The 16044-nt window shown below is 33.3% G+C and overlaps 1 protein-coding gene across 5 annotated transcripts in view; it reads right to left on the reverse strand.

Annotated features, from left to right (window-relative positions):
* Positions 1 to 16044, reverse strand: part of LOC118202133 (dynamin-1-like) — a 204191-nt gene that overhangs the window by 114420 nt on the left and 73727 nt on the right. For 4 of the 5 annotated variants that reach the window (XM_085821519.1, XM_085821520.1, XM_085821518.1 and 1 more), the window contains exons 8-10: positions 13886 to 14080; positions 9806 to 9941; positions 3906 to 3964 (exon numbers count right to left, since the gene is read on the reverse strand). In XM_085821519.1, coding sequence (XP_085677645.1) covers positions 3906 to 3964; positions 9806 to 9941; positions 13886 to 14080 — 390 coding nt within the window. The remainder of the gene's footprint in view (positions 1 to 3905; positions 3965 to 9805; positions 9942 to 13885; positions 14081 to 16044) is intronic. The other variant, XM_085821521.1, reaches the window with a different exon arrangement.

Raw genomic sequence — 16044 nt, forward strand, 5'->3', positions numbered from 1 at the left:
GCTATTAATAGATACTAAAACTGACCGTTCTCAAAATATGCCTAACATTTCTTTTAATGCCAGAGACGTTTTCCAATTTCTGTCTTTTCATAGCCATCTAAGCTTTGGGAAAAGGAAAAATATCAGCTGCCTATAAATCGGAAGAATATAGTGGCTGATTTATAATTACAACCGAATGTTTAGCTAGATATTGCTGTACAGATAATGCTGTATGGAGGCCAGTATTATTGAGTTAAAGAAACCATTGTCCAAAACCAAAAAGTTCCTTCCTGACTCGACTTATCCTGGTCAGTATCACCTTATACTCTTTGATTTAGACATCCGTGGTTTTTTGAAGGTGTTGGTGTATTTAATTATGGCAAAGCAGACGAGGGCTATCTGCCTAAGGGGAGGGATGCCTTTCGTGGAGGACTTTCTAAGGGAAACTGGCTCGTATACACGTTACACATGGGGAAAACCACGAAAACGCCCATGCAGCCAGCCCGTTCGCGGGATTCGAACCTCGGACTGAACTACCAGTGTTCAGCGACTTTACCGCTCGGCCGCTGGTGGGCCCACTTTTTTGAAGGAGGAGGGGGTATGGTAGAAGACGGTCATTTCCACTCTACACTTTGTCTTTTTGTTTCTGGGTCGTATAGTACATACAAAGTCTCATCTCCCGCCATGATACATTTTAAGAAACTGCTCTTCAGTCTCGCAGTAGTCAACAAATCTTCATAATAGGCTTTTCTCTGTTCTTTTTGATGCTCCGTGAAAATCCGAGGCACAAATCACACAAAAAGTTTTTCTTATTTACAGATTTTCAATTAAAGTTAATCCTACGGATTTGTTTGCTCATCCCAAGCACGTCTGATAGTTGCTTATCTATTCATCAGCTTTCATAAAAAACGAATTTTCTCCACATTTTCCTCATTCTTTCAAGTTGCAGGGCCCCTCTGCCCGATCTTTGGTTCCTTTTCAACATTTTTGTGCCACCAATTTAAATACGCAGGTACTTACTTGTTTTCCTAATAGTGATGCAGTGCCATACACTGTTCGTATCATCTGTAACGTTTCGGTAGCAAATTTACCTAATCTGTAACAAAATTTTATGTTAAAATGTTGTTCCATCTCGAAGCAAATCTATTTTGTACAAATGTGTTTGTTCTCAGTCAATGAAATGATTCTGTCGTTTCGATAAGCAAGTCACAAAATATTTAAATTGTTAAAATGTCTTTAACAACAGTTGAGATGTCACTCTTTCTAAGCGAACATTTTTTTTTTTCTTCCTCTTTTTATATTATCGTGTGGTCTCTAAAAAATTTGTACGGTTACTTTATCAGGACTTGTATGTCTTTTGATCTGTTTCGGGAATACGACGTGTCCTAGATGAGAACAGGGAGCTTATTCAAGCTATGTTCAAATATGTGTGGAATGGACGACACAAGCAGGAAGGGTTAATTTTACCCTTTATTGTCCACGATATTATAGGTACTCCCGCACTTCGGGATAGATACAAAGACCAACCACTTGCGGTCTGAACGTAAAAATATAAAAACTACTAACTAGCTAAAACTAAGATTTAACTTTGAGTGCTTTACACAACTGACTAACGCTAAGACTGGCCTATTAAATTATTACGTATGTAGTACGCAAACTGCCGAAACTCCAATAAATTACGTTTTAAATATCAAGAGGGCTAAACCTTAAAGGAGGACAGCAGCTGATTTAAAAACTCGTGCGGAAGGCAGTGGCAAGGCGACTCACTTTCTAACTATCTAACTTTGCTCTTGGCGAAAAGCCACAACTTAAATACTTGGGCGTTAGCAAGTACAATTTGCATAAACAAATTAACGCGTTTATTCTGGCCGGAAGTGGAAAATAAGAGAAGATTTTAAAATAAAATAAACGTTAGTAAACTTAAGGTCCTTACAACTTTATGGGAGTACTTTATATTTTAAACGAGCTGTTACAAATAGCAAGAGGATAAACTTAGCATCATATTTTAAAGTCTTTAATTAATACCACTTTGAGACTTTGCTCTTCTTTGTTAAAGACAAGACATAATTACTCAAGCAGTGATTGCCCATTTTTACTTCCTTGTACGAAGTAAAAAGGAAGTATTGTAATCGCGAAAAGTTTCAGGCAGCATATTTCAACGAAAATATCCATTTTGACCGCTATCGAATGCATTTTAACGATGTTTTTGCGTGATATCTGTAGGTAAGGACATAATAAAATACTCTTTTCCTTCAAAAAAAATTATAAAACTGCTTTGAAATGAATTCTGAAGAGAATTTTTCGTGGCGTCTGTACGAACGTATGTATGTACGTGCATGCGTACGTACGTATCTCGCATAACTCAAAAACGAGTAGCCTCAGAACGTTGAAATTTTGTATATAGGACTGCTATAACATGTAGATGCGCACCTCGTATTTTGGTTGCAATCGGCCGCACCAAACGTATATAAATATATTTATATATATATCCACTCTGTCATTCAGTTTCTTTACTCTTGTATGTTTGTAAATTGTAAATTTTTTGCTTAAAAAATGATTGTATTATGTTGTTTTTATCTTCCGGTTAAGGTTTTTATGCCTTTAGTAAATCTGTATGCAATATTTTGAGAATTATCAACAATTTTAAAGTTGTCTAAGTGCCGCTAAGCCTTTTTTATATGGCAGCCATTGATATTTACATTTGAAACAGAGACTAGTGGATTTGTTGCCAATCTAGAGAAACTTAGCGTCGCAACAACAAAGATAACGCATCCAGTTATTATTGGGAATTAAATCATGCTTAATTCTTTCTGGAATTTTTCCGAGGAAATAAGTGTTTAAGATTTACTTCGTAATTTTTAATATAGATATTTTGAGTTTTTATGCATTTTTGCCTTCTCGCGAAGTGAGAACTGAATTAATTAAAATGAGAAATACTCAATCGTCTGTGAAAAACTGTTTCTTGTTTTTTTTTTTTTTTTGTTTTTTTTTTTTTTGTTGTTGTTATTGTTTGCTTAATTTTATTTATACATTATTCTAGCTTTATTATAGTATTTGAATAGAACATGTAGCAACGATTAGATAATTCCATTCTTTAAATGATATAAATTTTGTGCATTATGATGAGTTATAATATGAACGAAATATATAAGTTAACTGTTATATAATTATTGGATTATATAACAGTTAACTTAGTTTCCATTATATAATTATTATATAAGTTAACTGTCATATAATTATTAATACTGTTAAGTGAATCTAGCGGCAGTGTCGCAATGGTAAACAAATACCAGAGTGAATTTTAAAGAATGCATTTATTCTATTGTGGTTTATGCGCTGTCGGCGAAGTAGATATAATTCAATCCAATAAGTTTAAATGAAATGCAAGAAAAATGCGTATAATTTAATATTCCGTACAAGGAAGTCATGTGGTGTACACATCAGATTTTTTATCTTAAGTAACATACTTTTTTTACCTTTATAACCATTATAGAGCCGACTCTCGAAGACCGCGGTTTTGAATTTCTTTAATTCACATACACGTCTCTTTTCCCTTCCGTAAAGATGTTATAACTTAATATCCGAAAGATTTTAGAAAAATTCCTTAAAATTCGAGGAATTTCTGCCCGCGATAATTTATTGACCTACTGATCGTGTACACGAGATCACTTCATAAATCCAGTTAATGTAATAAATAATATAATAAGAATGAATTTAATAACAAGTGACATTCCTCAGTGTTTTCGTAAACCTTAAACAAGACACTATGTAGTATTTGAAGGTCTTCCAGTTGTGTTGAAATTCGTTCCTCAGAACGATTCTCGACACGAAAAACGTAAAAAAAAAAAAAAAAACATCCTGATAGGTAATCGATTAAAATGATAACTGTCTGTGGTTATATTAAAAATATATTTTGAACAGTTTACCTTATACCATGCATATTCATTATCGATACTGCTAGCTTCTGTTCATCTGGTACCAAAGTCTGTAAAATGTTAAAAAAAATTAGCATAAGCATAAAATGTAGCTGCAAAAAGTTTCAGCAGATATTCGCTACAAATTATTAGCCACACTGATATGAAACGAGCAGCTTCAAATTTATGTTATACAATATTGTTCACACTTAAAAAAAACTACTCAAACATAGTTACTAATAATTTTATTATATCTGTTACATGGATTTTCATTTATGAATCTAAACGTAACAAAAGAACGACGCAGTGTAATACTAGAACGGGAGAGAGTGAGGATGCTTCGCGGTTTTGACCATTTTCTCTGCTGCAAAAGAACATTTTTAAGAAATTTTTAATATAATTATCAGTGAGTCTCGTTAGCGACAAGATATGACATTATTATTGAGAATAAAATAAGTAATACCTCATTGAACTACCGAGTTCAGTTTGAGCGATCTGCATCACGGTACGGGTTCGTAATTTCAAAAATTTACTTGATAACGATCGTAGTTTATTTTTGTTATTATTTGTTGGTTTCTGTAGTACTAACATGTTTGCTTACCCTGTTCGTGTCCTTCCTTTCTTGTGTTTTGTGTTGTTACTACCGCGCCAGGAAAGCATTTCCGACCATGCATTGCTGTGTGATTTTCAACTGTCTAGGTATACTCTACCCCCTGAAAGTTTGTGACCGCGGTGCTGAAACACCCTATATATATATATATAATTTATTTCCGAAACAGTATTGATTAATTGATTATATTATCTCCTAAGTTTAATTAAAGTAGAATTATTTTAAAAGTGTGCATCTATACTGGTAAGTTATATTTTGAAAGATGTTTTGAAGTAATTTGAAAGCAAAATGTTAATAATGTTTTAACGGGGACTGGAGTTAAATCATCACGAAGAATAATATTTCAATTGTAAAAGGAAAAATTAAAACATGTAATCATTGTCATTGATCGGAAATTAGTTGACTTTTCAAGGGGAACAAACCAACTCCCGTTCAATGAACAATAATTGATAAAAATACGTAAATACGAAAGTGTTTCGTCTTTACTCGAGTTATAAGTTAAAGCCAAACCGGCAATTCTAGTCAGGCCAAATATTTCCGCGAATAGTAGGAATTATGAACCAATGCTGATACTCAAAGAACTTATTCTCATGTAGCATTTTAGTCAAATCAATTTGGAATAAAAATCAATTACTGTAGAGAAATCCTGTAAAACTCGAGTAACCGTCCCCGACACTTTCATCTTTATGCATTAGAGTACTATATTATTTGTAGAAATTAAAAATTGGAAATTGTCATTATGAAATCGAATTCAAAGTAAAGTTGAAATAAACATAGACGATTATAAAAAAAAAGATAAATAATGCAAACTTTGTAAAAACAAATCAAAGAAAATATAAAAATAATATAGAAAATAATATAAATAAAATCAGTGAATGTACATGAAGATATAAAGGCCAGAAAGGTATTAAGTAACTTACATTCTTTCTAGTGGGGGAGTTGGCAAAGTGTTCTCTTCGTGTCTGACTCAGAAGTGTAGGGTGTCCGAAAATTCTTAGCGGCAGTAGGGGCTTTGAATAATATCAGTCGGTAAGACTTGGGTGAAGTAATTTATGGTAGTGGGTGGGACTTGGAATTCTTGAGGGATGTATTTTGTGGAGTTCTTATCTGAGAGAGACCGTCTTTAAGATTTTTTTGAAAATACTAGTGAATGGAAATTAATTAATTTCTGGCTAATTGTCGTGTCGCAATGATTAAGAATTTAAGAAAGGAAAAAGGCATTTTCGCTGTCCAAGTGCTAATAGACAGTCTAAAGGCATGAAATAGGCCCATTTTTTTAGTAACAGTATATGTCTGAAGACAATTAGCTTTTTACAATATATACAATTGAGTAATTACACTATATACAAATCTTCCAACTGACAGTCATCCAACTTATACCGCCTTCTCAGGTTTAGGAATAAATTATCATATCCCTATCAGTTAAATGATTTAGAGTGAGTATTTAACGCCTGCTCTTTTAAGGCAATGGTTGATAAATTGAAAGGGAATTAGATTATTTTTGAGAATTTTGATAAGGATCAAAATTTCGCGTTGTAAATCTATTGTATCTGTGCATATAGTTTTAATTCGTTGTATTTGATTAATTATAGTATTGTTAATTACTTTTTTGGATATGTTGGAGTTCCAATTTATCAATTTGTTAGTATTGAAATTGAAGTTTCTTGTTTTGTCAAAAAGTAAAATTTTTTTGTAGTTAATGATTTGAAGATCTAGAAAGTCTATGCTATTTTGTGAATTATTAGTTTTATTAAGTTTAAGACAATTCGGATAAATGTCGGAGTGTTCAATTTTACCAAAATTATTAATTGTAATAAGGTCATCAATATATCTGTAGGTGTGTTTGTAGTAATTTAACTCTTGTGGTTGTAGATTTTTTTGGAAGTTAAATTCTTTGACAAATAAAAAGATATTACAGATCGAGGTGCTGGAATGTAAGCCCATTGGCAATCCTGTGACTTGTTTAAAAAGTTGATTTTGAAACTTTATGTAGTTATGAAAAAGTGTGCATTTTAGGTAGGTTTTCCATTTGTCAAGAGTCATGATATTGAGTATATTAGGGAAAAGTTTTGGTAGATCAAGTAGACTGGTATAGATTTCTTCTAGAGGAAGTGAGGTATATAAGTTTTCAAAATCATAGCAGTTAATGTTTTGGATGTTAATGGTATGAATGGTATTAATGACAGGAGTGTTATTATGAATGATCCAGCAATAGTTATGATTAGTGTTACAATCATTGAAAATAAATTTACAGATTTTATTAAGTTGAATTGAAAAATAATAGTCTACATTTTTCTTGTAATTATTAGTTCCATTAGCTATAAATCTAAATTTTAATGGTGTTTTATGGAATTTGGGAATCGCATAAAGATTAGTAAATCTGTTGTAGTTTGCATTGAAAGTAATATTGAGTTTCTTATGAAAAGTTTTAATCCTGTTTATTATAGATGTTTCTGTATGGTTGGCTAATTGATAAGTAGTTGCGTTGAGAAGTTCTTTATGAATAATCTCAGTGTAGAATTGTTTTCATATAATGCTAAAGTTATTAGTTGCTTTATCTATTTTTGTAATAGTAAAAAGCTGTTTTAATTTATTAATATCTGATGTAAGTTGCGACCAATTCAGTGTACTTTTAAATTTGAGGTGACTGATTTCGGTGGATATGCGTTGAAGAATTTTAGCTTTCCATTTTAAGAAGGTATCTATGGGTAAATTCAGTTGATAGCTTGCTTTAACTATAAATTCGTTGATGTTGTTTTCGAAAGTCTTGTAACAGTAATTTGTAGTCATGTTTCTGATTGGTCTAAATTTTGTACCATAACTCATTAGTGTTTTTAGTTGATGGTTTTGTATGATATTTAGGTTGCCAGTAATTATGTGCTGGTGATGAGAATCTACGTAATTGCTGTAAATTGGTGTCATTCTGCAGTTTCATCTATTTCATGGTGGTTAGTAAGCAAGTTGCTTAAGGTCCTTTGATATTTAAATGCAATCATTGGTATTGTGTCAACTGCGGGGAAGTAATCTTTACAATCTCTGATGATTCTTGAGAAATGAAGATTGTCAAACTGCGGATGCAGAAAATTGACTTTAAAATAAATTTTGCGTTGAGTGAGACTATTAGAGAGTCTGAAAAGACTAAAATCAAGAATCATGTTTTTAATGATTTGTATGTCGTCGTAGCTTTCTTGAATGAATTTTTTTAGTTTGATAAGGAATTTATTAGTACAGGAGTGTAACCAGTTGAGAAGTTTCTTGGGAAAGCAGTCTGAGTCAAAAAAACATTTCAATTGTTTTTCCAATGCAAGTGTATCCAAAGTGGATAAAAATCTCGCATTATTTTTTATTTTGCTTCCTCTTTTTCCTCTCTTCGTTTTGATGCTGTAGAGCTTAAATTGGCTGAAAATAGACTTCTTAGAAGTATCTCTATGACTACGTATATAAGTGTTAAGTCCATATGGATAAAGTGAACGTTGTTTTAGTATATAGAGAGATTCCTGAAAAATTCGTGTTTTGTGATTGGGTATTATATCTCGTATCTGAAGTTGAATAGAGTTGAAGTCATGGTGTTTAAAGTGTTCTAATTCTGCTGTATTAAGTTGTGATGGTGTACTTATTTTAATGCTATTTTTTTGTGCGTTGAATTTTTTGATTTGAGCTCTATGGTTATTGATTCGAAAGTTAAGATTGTTTTTAGTCTGTCCTATATATTTAATATCTCAAGTACCGCATGTAATCATGTAAATACAGTTAAATGTTTTTCATAGAAATTGTTTTTTGGGTTTACCTGTAGCAGGCATGGCGTTAAATTTTCAAGTTTGTCATCTAGTGGAATGACATTTAGTGATTTCAATATGAGTTAAACTAACAAGATATAAAAGTAAGGAGGCTGCTAACCTTCAATACAGTAATTTTTTAATTATATATATATATATATATATAATTAAAAAACAATTTCAAAAAAACATGATACATTAATGCCTAGTATTTTTGCGCTTCTCCTAATGACGAAGTGGCATTGAAGCTGATTGAATTCCTCTCCTATTATGTTCCTTTTTTTCTTTAAATTTTATTGATTTTTTTTAAATAGGGGTTTTGGTTTTAACATCATTTATAGAATTATTTGAAATTTATTACTTATAAATTTCAATATTTTATCTTTGTGAAAAATTGGTTCTATATTTATTATATATATATATATATATGTGTGTGTGTGTGTGTGCGTGTGATGTATCAGCTTTAGTCGTAGCTTAAATAATCTGACGATAAGTTTAAAAAACAGGATCCATTTATTATTATTCAGGAGAAATGGCAGTTACAAAAATCAGATATCCGGAGTAAATAAAAAAGAATTACTAATAACTTTTTGTATGAAGTTTACTGTATCGTGACATTTAAGAAAAAGCTCCGATATTCCTTTTGCGAGTCCTTTTATAGCCTCTGGAAAGAGGGAGCTTCCAAAAAATGACGTCAGCCTCGTCAGCCAATCCAGTTCGCTTTAAATATCTCCAGAACATTCTATAACTGTACGTGTAGAAAAGGCGGAAAAAACAACTTTACTACGGGGCTGTGGATTTAACTCCACGTACTTTCAAATAAGAGAACGTCGCCATTAAAAATGAAAAGAACATACAGTTAGAAATTTAAGTGTATTCTTGACTATGGAATTTTATTATTACATATATATATATTTTTTGAAAGCACTGAGGTAAGAACACTGAGATGTAGATGCACAGAAATACTGATGGCGTAGATACTTGATGCGTAAAATGTAGAATTCCTGAAGACTAAGAACTTAACAGTCGAGGCGGTTTTATTTAAATTCAGATTTGTGGCCACAATTTCACTTGGCACTCCAATAGTGCCTATTTCCAGAACAATTTTGATACTATTGCCATGTTGCAGCAGCGTCTTAACAGGATGAAAGCGTAAGCGAGAAGGGAAAGAGTGTCGCAGTAGTAATGCAGAGGAAGAAAGGAGGGAGTCAAAAAGTTTTGATTTACAATTACTTTGGTTGCACAAGAGATATCTGCATTAAGCGTTACGTAGGATCGCATGATTACTTTGAATGATGCAGTTTAGACTTATGGCGCTATTTCTAAGACAGAGAGAGGAAGTCTCCAAATTAAATAAAAAATAAAAGAGGTTATAGCCAATTAAAATTAGAAGTTTGTTTTCATATTTTTTAATCCTTTCAGAGGTATCGACGTGTTGTTATTACTTTGTATCCAACATTTGTATATTCAAGGATCTCAATATTTTAAAAAATACACCTAAAAGGAGGCAACATAAATCAGTTTACCAGTTTCAGTTTGTTCTGAATTTCTGTATAGAGTTTGAAGTTGATAATAGCACCTGCTGATAGCTCACTCATGTCGATTAGCTCCGAATGTCCCATTAACTTGATCTCGATGTCCTCGATGAAGTTCTGGATTTGTCTGTGCATAAATATAATCAATGAGGAAACAGTTGTTCTCAAATGCATTCAGACTTTTAACAAAAAGACTTTTGAGAAAAATTAAACATATTTCAGGCTAATGATTTGTGCAATATAGCAATAGAACCGCAAACTAGGTTTATAACAAGATATTTAAAACAATTAATCTACAAAAGTGTTCATTATTCCAATGATATGCTGAAAATTTGTGCTCAATTTGTAAGATAGGGTCCTAGTACCCACCAAGATAATTATTTTTTCATTCATTTTTTAAATATTATTATAATCAAAAAGGATTGAGAATGATTAAAAAAGATTTTTTTAGTCTTCGAGACATATTTTTAAATCGTTTTCATAAAACCTTTTCACGAAGTTCAGCAACTTTTGCTTTTCGTTTTGGCATCAATAGATTTGAAACTATTATCACGTAGGGAGAGATTTAATCACGGCAAAACATTAAAAATGGAGCTTGTAGATCCGTATCGGTTGAATGTTTCAACCAAAATTTCACAAAACCATGAACGTTGTCTGCACATGCACTGTCGTGCTGCAAAATCCATGAACTATCTCGTCAAAATTCATGTGATTCTCTACAAACTGTTTCAAGTAAATCTCGCAAAATAATATTCTTTACTTAGATCTAAAATTACTTAGATTATAGCAAATCACACGAGGCCACTCTGCCTTAAAGGAGGAATGCGTTTGTGGAAGATGTTTTTAAGAAAGACTGTTTTTGTTCGTGTTATCCACGACAGCTTCCATCCATGTAGCCAGCCTTCCTGCCGTTATATGAACCCCGTATCCAACTGCAAGTGTGGGCGATTTTAGAGGTGTGTTGCTGGTGGATTAAAACAATCAAAGAAAACAGCTAATGTTAACTTAACGTACTTTTGACCAAGTCTGACATAGCTTCTTAACATTATTTCGTCCTTTGAGTGCCATTCACTGAATTTTGAGCTGTCTCTGGTGGATCTTCGGATTATGGTAACCTGGCGATTATTTGGTGAAAATTTGGCGACCAACCCTGCTACAGCAACCTGCTAGTTTTTTTTTTTTTTTTTTTGGACGCCATTTTGTTTTCACAAAGTAAAGGCATGTTTTTTTTTTTTTTTTTTTTTTTTTTTTTTTTTACTTAACATTTTTTCCAACAATCTGCTAGCCGAATTACGCTTATGCTAGAACTTTTCTGAAACAAAAGTCCTTAATCATGACGAAAATTAGGTGCGAAATTGTTTTTAAGTGCTTATTAGCTAAAATCACGATCGAAATTTTCCGGAAAATGTCACATGACATGTCTCATGATCTCTCATTTCTCTGAGACAAAATAATCTGTGATTCGAACTGTGTACTTCTCAGATTATTGCTATAGGTCCTAGCTAGTAACTTTATCGCCTTATCAAAATGTCGCCAAACATCCTGTTACCATATTCCAAAGATTAGCCCTGTCTCTCTATCAAAAGCGTGGTTCTGAACTTTCATCGCCAATAATAATGTGTTTTAAGAAGGACTCGCTTTTAGGAAACAATTCCTCAACCACTCAAATACGTCGTTACTGTTGTAAAATATTCAACCGTTTTAGAACAACTCAAAAAGTGATGCGTCGCAAAACCAAATGACATTCAGGATCCATATAATGTTTTAAATTGTTTCCTAAATGTAAAACAAGCAAGCTTCCTAAATGTAAAACGATGATCGCTAAGCACCCTATCTCAGACATGACTGACGTCCTGCAGGTTATTAAGTTGATGTCCTGTTTCTGATCCAGTGTTGTCCGTAAGGGTACTTTGCAACGTTCCTACAGCAGAAATTCTATTGCGAAAACAAAATTTAATGCATGTTCTTTGTTCAGTCATATTCTCCATTTTGGGAGATATGCAAAGCAAAAAACTTCTTTATTATTAAGAGTGAATTTGTTTACAAATGCTAAAAGGAAATGAAATATGGATTGTTACCATATGCCGATGAAAGACATAATAATATCTGAAAAATTTTGGGAACGATTCCTCGCATGTGCATATTTTAAATTTCATATATTTCCGAATACCAGCCAATCCATGTAAAAGACGAGAGTTAAGGCTTTTCTAGAAAAATTGAAATCTGTGTACCATTTGATTTTATAATGTAGCCCAAAGTGTGAATAACTGGTCATTTAGCTTATCTAGATCTGATGAACAAAAGGTGGGCGCATTTATTCGACAAACAGAGAATCGATGCTGAGAATATTCAGTATTTGTATGATTAATGTATATTAAACCTAATTTTAAAAACTGTATTTTTTCCAGTTATGTACCCGATAATATTATTTTGTGATCTAATTATTTATAAATTATTTTTTGAGTTCGTACTTAAGCCGGCCATCAGAACTCACAGCAAAATATTTACGAAAAAATGTTTTCGCATGCACACAATATGGAAAAAAAAATCATCCATGCTTTCTGTTAACAACAATAAATTTGAGGCCAGTCAGGGTAGAATTTTAAAAATGTTGATTTATTTTTATTTTAACGTTCAGAGAACCGAGCTGCAAGTTAGTTCAATTACTTTATGAAAAAGTACAAAAAATGATAGTTTAAAATTTAGTTTAAAAGTACGAAAAATGAGAGTTTAAAATTTAGTTTAAAAGTACGAAAAATGAGAGTTTAAAATTTAGTTTAAAAGTACGAAAAATGTTAGTTTAAAATTTAGTTTAAAAGTACGAAAAATGATATGAATGTTAAGTTTTACGATTTACAGAATCAAATTTAATGATTTTTAAATATTTCTTTTCTGCTGTAGAACGTTTACTTCATGAATACCAGTGGAAATAAAATAAACCTCATTAATCAAGACAGATAGAAACACACCAAAGTAAAACATAAAACTAAAACAAAGCAACGTCCTTGTGTTTGGCGTAGGTTTTACTCAATTTATCGATTTCGAGGGCAAACGGGTACAGGTTTCTCTTCATAGCAAAGAAATCTGCTACGGATAATATACGTAAATTCCTTCTCTATGCTTCTGATCTATCCAAATGATAAGCAATATTTTCCTAATTTATTCCTCTCTAGATTTCTTTGCTCCTGTTGAAGAGGGAGCTGTGCCTGCTTGCCCCCGAAACTGACAGAGTCGTGACTAAAATCTACGCCAATTACAAGATTGTTGCTTTGCCTCATTTCATGTTTTATCCTCGTTAGTCAGATATTATTACTAAAAAATTATTCTTCGCCCCAGTGCACAGAAGTTTCATTTTGAAATTTTTACATATAGTGCATAAGATGCACAAAAATCCTGTGATTTAAAAATTGCAGTTTTTTTTTTTTTTTTTTTTTCTCTTCATCATTGCACTTATCAGAACAAAATTTTGCTAAAATCAAAAAAAGAAATTGATTTATTTATGAAAGTATTTGGTGTACCAAATGTAAGTCAAAATAATTCATCCCAATAGTTTTATATAAGGTTCCATAAAGATACAAAATGTATGTCGTCAGAAACATCTTTCAATGTTCAAAAGCTTATCAGTTGGGTGTACTATTATAAAATATTTTTTTTACCATTTAGATGCATATTAAACAAGTAAAGATTTAAATTACAAATAAGCGCATTTATTGCGTTTAAGTCCCCCCCCCCATTTGTTAAGCAATTACAGACAGATTAAATATGAAAGATAAATTTTAAAAAATTACGCTTTGCTTAGTGGCAAAACTGAAAACTGGCTATTTGCGAAGGTCGCCGGCAAAATAAATTAATATTATATTTTGTGCGCTTTCAGCTCTTTCCAGCTAGTGTGAGTGATGAATGTGCGGTACTGTAACATAACATACACATACAAAATATTTCTGAGGAATACGGTAATGATGTTTCTAGCAACTAAAAATTTTTATAGGAAGAAATAGAAATTTTTAACATTGTCAGCTACATTTGTAACTTGCTGCACGAACCCATTGTTACGCATCAGGTTTTACTTACTTTGTCATATAGAACTGCTTAGAGTTTGAGCCACTGCCCAAAGCAGCCTTGAAATCTTCGAGTTCTCTGGAATAACTCGAGAGTTTCTTGGACAGATCGTGCCTAACCTCGGGCAGGCATTCCTTGATGTGCGCTCGTAAGGTTTTCTGCAGCAGCCTCTGGAGGTATGGCGTACCCATCCTGTGAGCCATGTGTCTAAAAACAAAGAAAAAAGTAATTTACGCCCTTATACGGACATCATATAAAAATGACGTCATAAGTTGTCTTCATTTCGAAGTAACTCAGATACCAAGCTCTGCAGAATGCAACAGAAGGGGTCTTTGAGTTTCTGAGACAAATTCGAGACATGGATGCTAATTAAGTTAGTTAGAGTAGACGCCGCTTAATGTGATCATTAACAATTACAACATTAGTTATTATTTTTGTTGGGTGCTCCAACTTACAATTTTTTGGGAATGTTAGTATAAAATTAGCAAAAAGGTTTAGTTAGTTTAGAGATATTTACATATATACAATGTTAATGTCATCATTCAGGTATCGTTATCGAATTGCCGAAGTTCCACTCGTTTGTACACGAAAACGTGAAATACATCGCTTATCGGGATCAAAAATTCGGTTAATATCATCAAACTATTATACGATACTTTACAAACTGAAGTAAAGTCGCCAAATAAAGGCCAACTCATCAAATAAGGTGAAAATAGATCATAAAAGTTGCAAAGAATCAGAAAAATGTCGCCAAGTGAGGGATTATATCGCCAAACAACTTGTTTTCGATTTTAGTCAACCATTTAAAATTATGCAAAAAGCAACCTTAGTTTGACTTAGATTTTGAATAACTCTCATCAGTTTGAGGATGATCAGACACGGGTCTCTGTTCATCGGGGGAAGGGAATCTCTTGAAAACATCTTCGCCACACTAAGGTTGCTTTTTTACCTAATCTATGTTCTTCCGGCGAATGAGGAATACCATCCGGGTATTAAGATTAGGCGTACAACATCGGCCAAATAACTTCCAGAAATATTATGAACAATTTGTTAATGAACTGTTGCTCTAAAAATATTAGGAACAATTCAGTTACAAATCTTCCACTTACCTAGTTAAAATTTGTGAAAGTACCTATTTATATGTTTTTTGTTGTATTTGTATTCAATTAAATTCCATCGCTGTTTCATTTGCTTCATTGCATTCACTCGCTGTTTTGAATGATATTTTTTCTTATCGTTTAATATTATTGTTACCGACAAAGTATGAAATCTGGCATTCTAGAGAATACCTAGTCATTTTATAGAGCGCCGAAAACTGGCCGGCAATGTATAACACAATTAAACATTTCAAACATTGCCTAATCATTATTTAGAATGCCAAATGAAAAACCACCGGCAAAGTATGAAATACATCTCCATGTTATAAACAATGCCTAGGAAATGTATATGTTTCTGTATTAGCTGGTACGGCGATGTAAAGTAGACGCAAAACCAAGCCCGACCCCAACTTTAGACTTCGGTATTAGGCGGAAGGTGTGTCTGTCAGGCAAAATAGCCTCCATTGAGAGCCAAAGAAAATTCACTACACTACCTCTCGTCCCACTCTTACCGGCGAAAGATTCAAAACGATCTCTCAAAACTCATAGCTGAACCGTTCGATCGGACTCACCACTCCCAGTGACCACCATGAGGTGCGACGATATTGGCCTGAAGATTTGACTAGTCGTCAAAGTGCCCCCGCCAATACTACACCGGCAGGAAGGACTGACACGGAATAGATTGTTCTACAACCGACTGGTTGTCACATCGCTACCGAGATCGTGGAGTTATGCTGAATATAGGTCAGTAGTATAAAAATGACAGTTCTGCATCAGGAGGAGCTGAGGGCGTGGTCAATGACGTCACACAGAGGGCGGGGCCAAAGGCAACGTCAGCACACTAGGAGGCGTGGTTTCGAGTGGAGTTGAGTTGTTGGTAGATTCCCCCCCGGGGGTCGACGTAGAGAACTCTGCGAAGCTACTGGCTAGGATCTGTACCTAGGCAGTCTCGGCCACGGGGGTATAAAATCACGAGCCTGGCGGTTCCAGAGCCCGGGGTTGGGCCATTTATATGGTCTGACCTCGGGGGAAAGGCGTAAGACGTATACCAGATGGTTCTGTAGCTTGGTGTTG

This window comes from Stegodyphus dumicola, chromosome 8 (genome assembly GCF_044657685.1).
Source record: "Stegodyphus dumicola isolate Sdum_Otavi_A_Nest chromosome 8, ASM4465768v1".
Lineage (NCBI taxonomy): Eukaryota > Metazoa > Arthropoda > Arachnida > Araneae > Eresidae > Stegodyphus > Stegodyphus dumicola.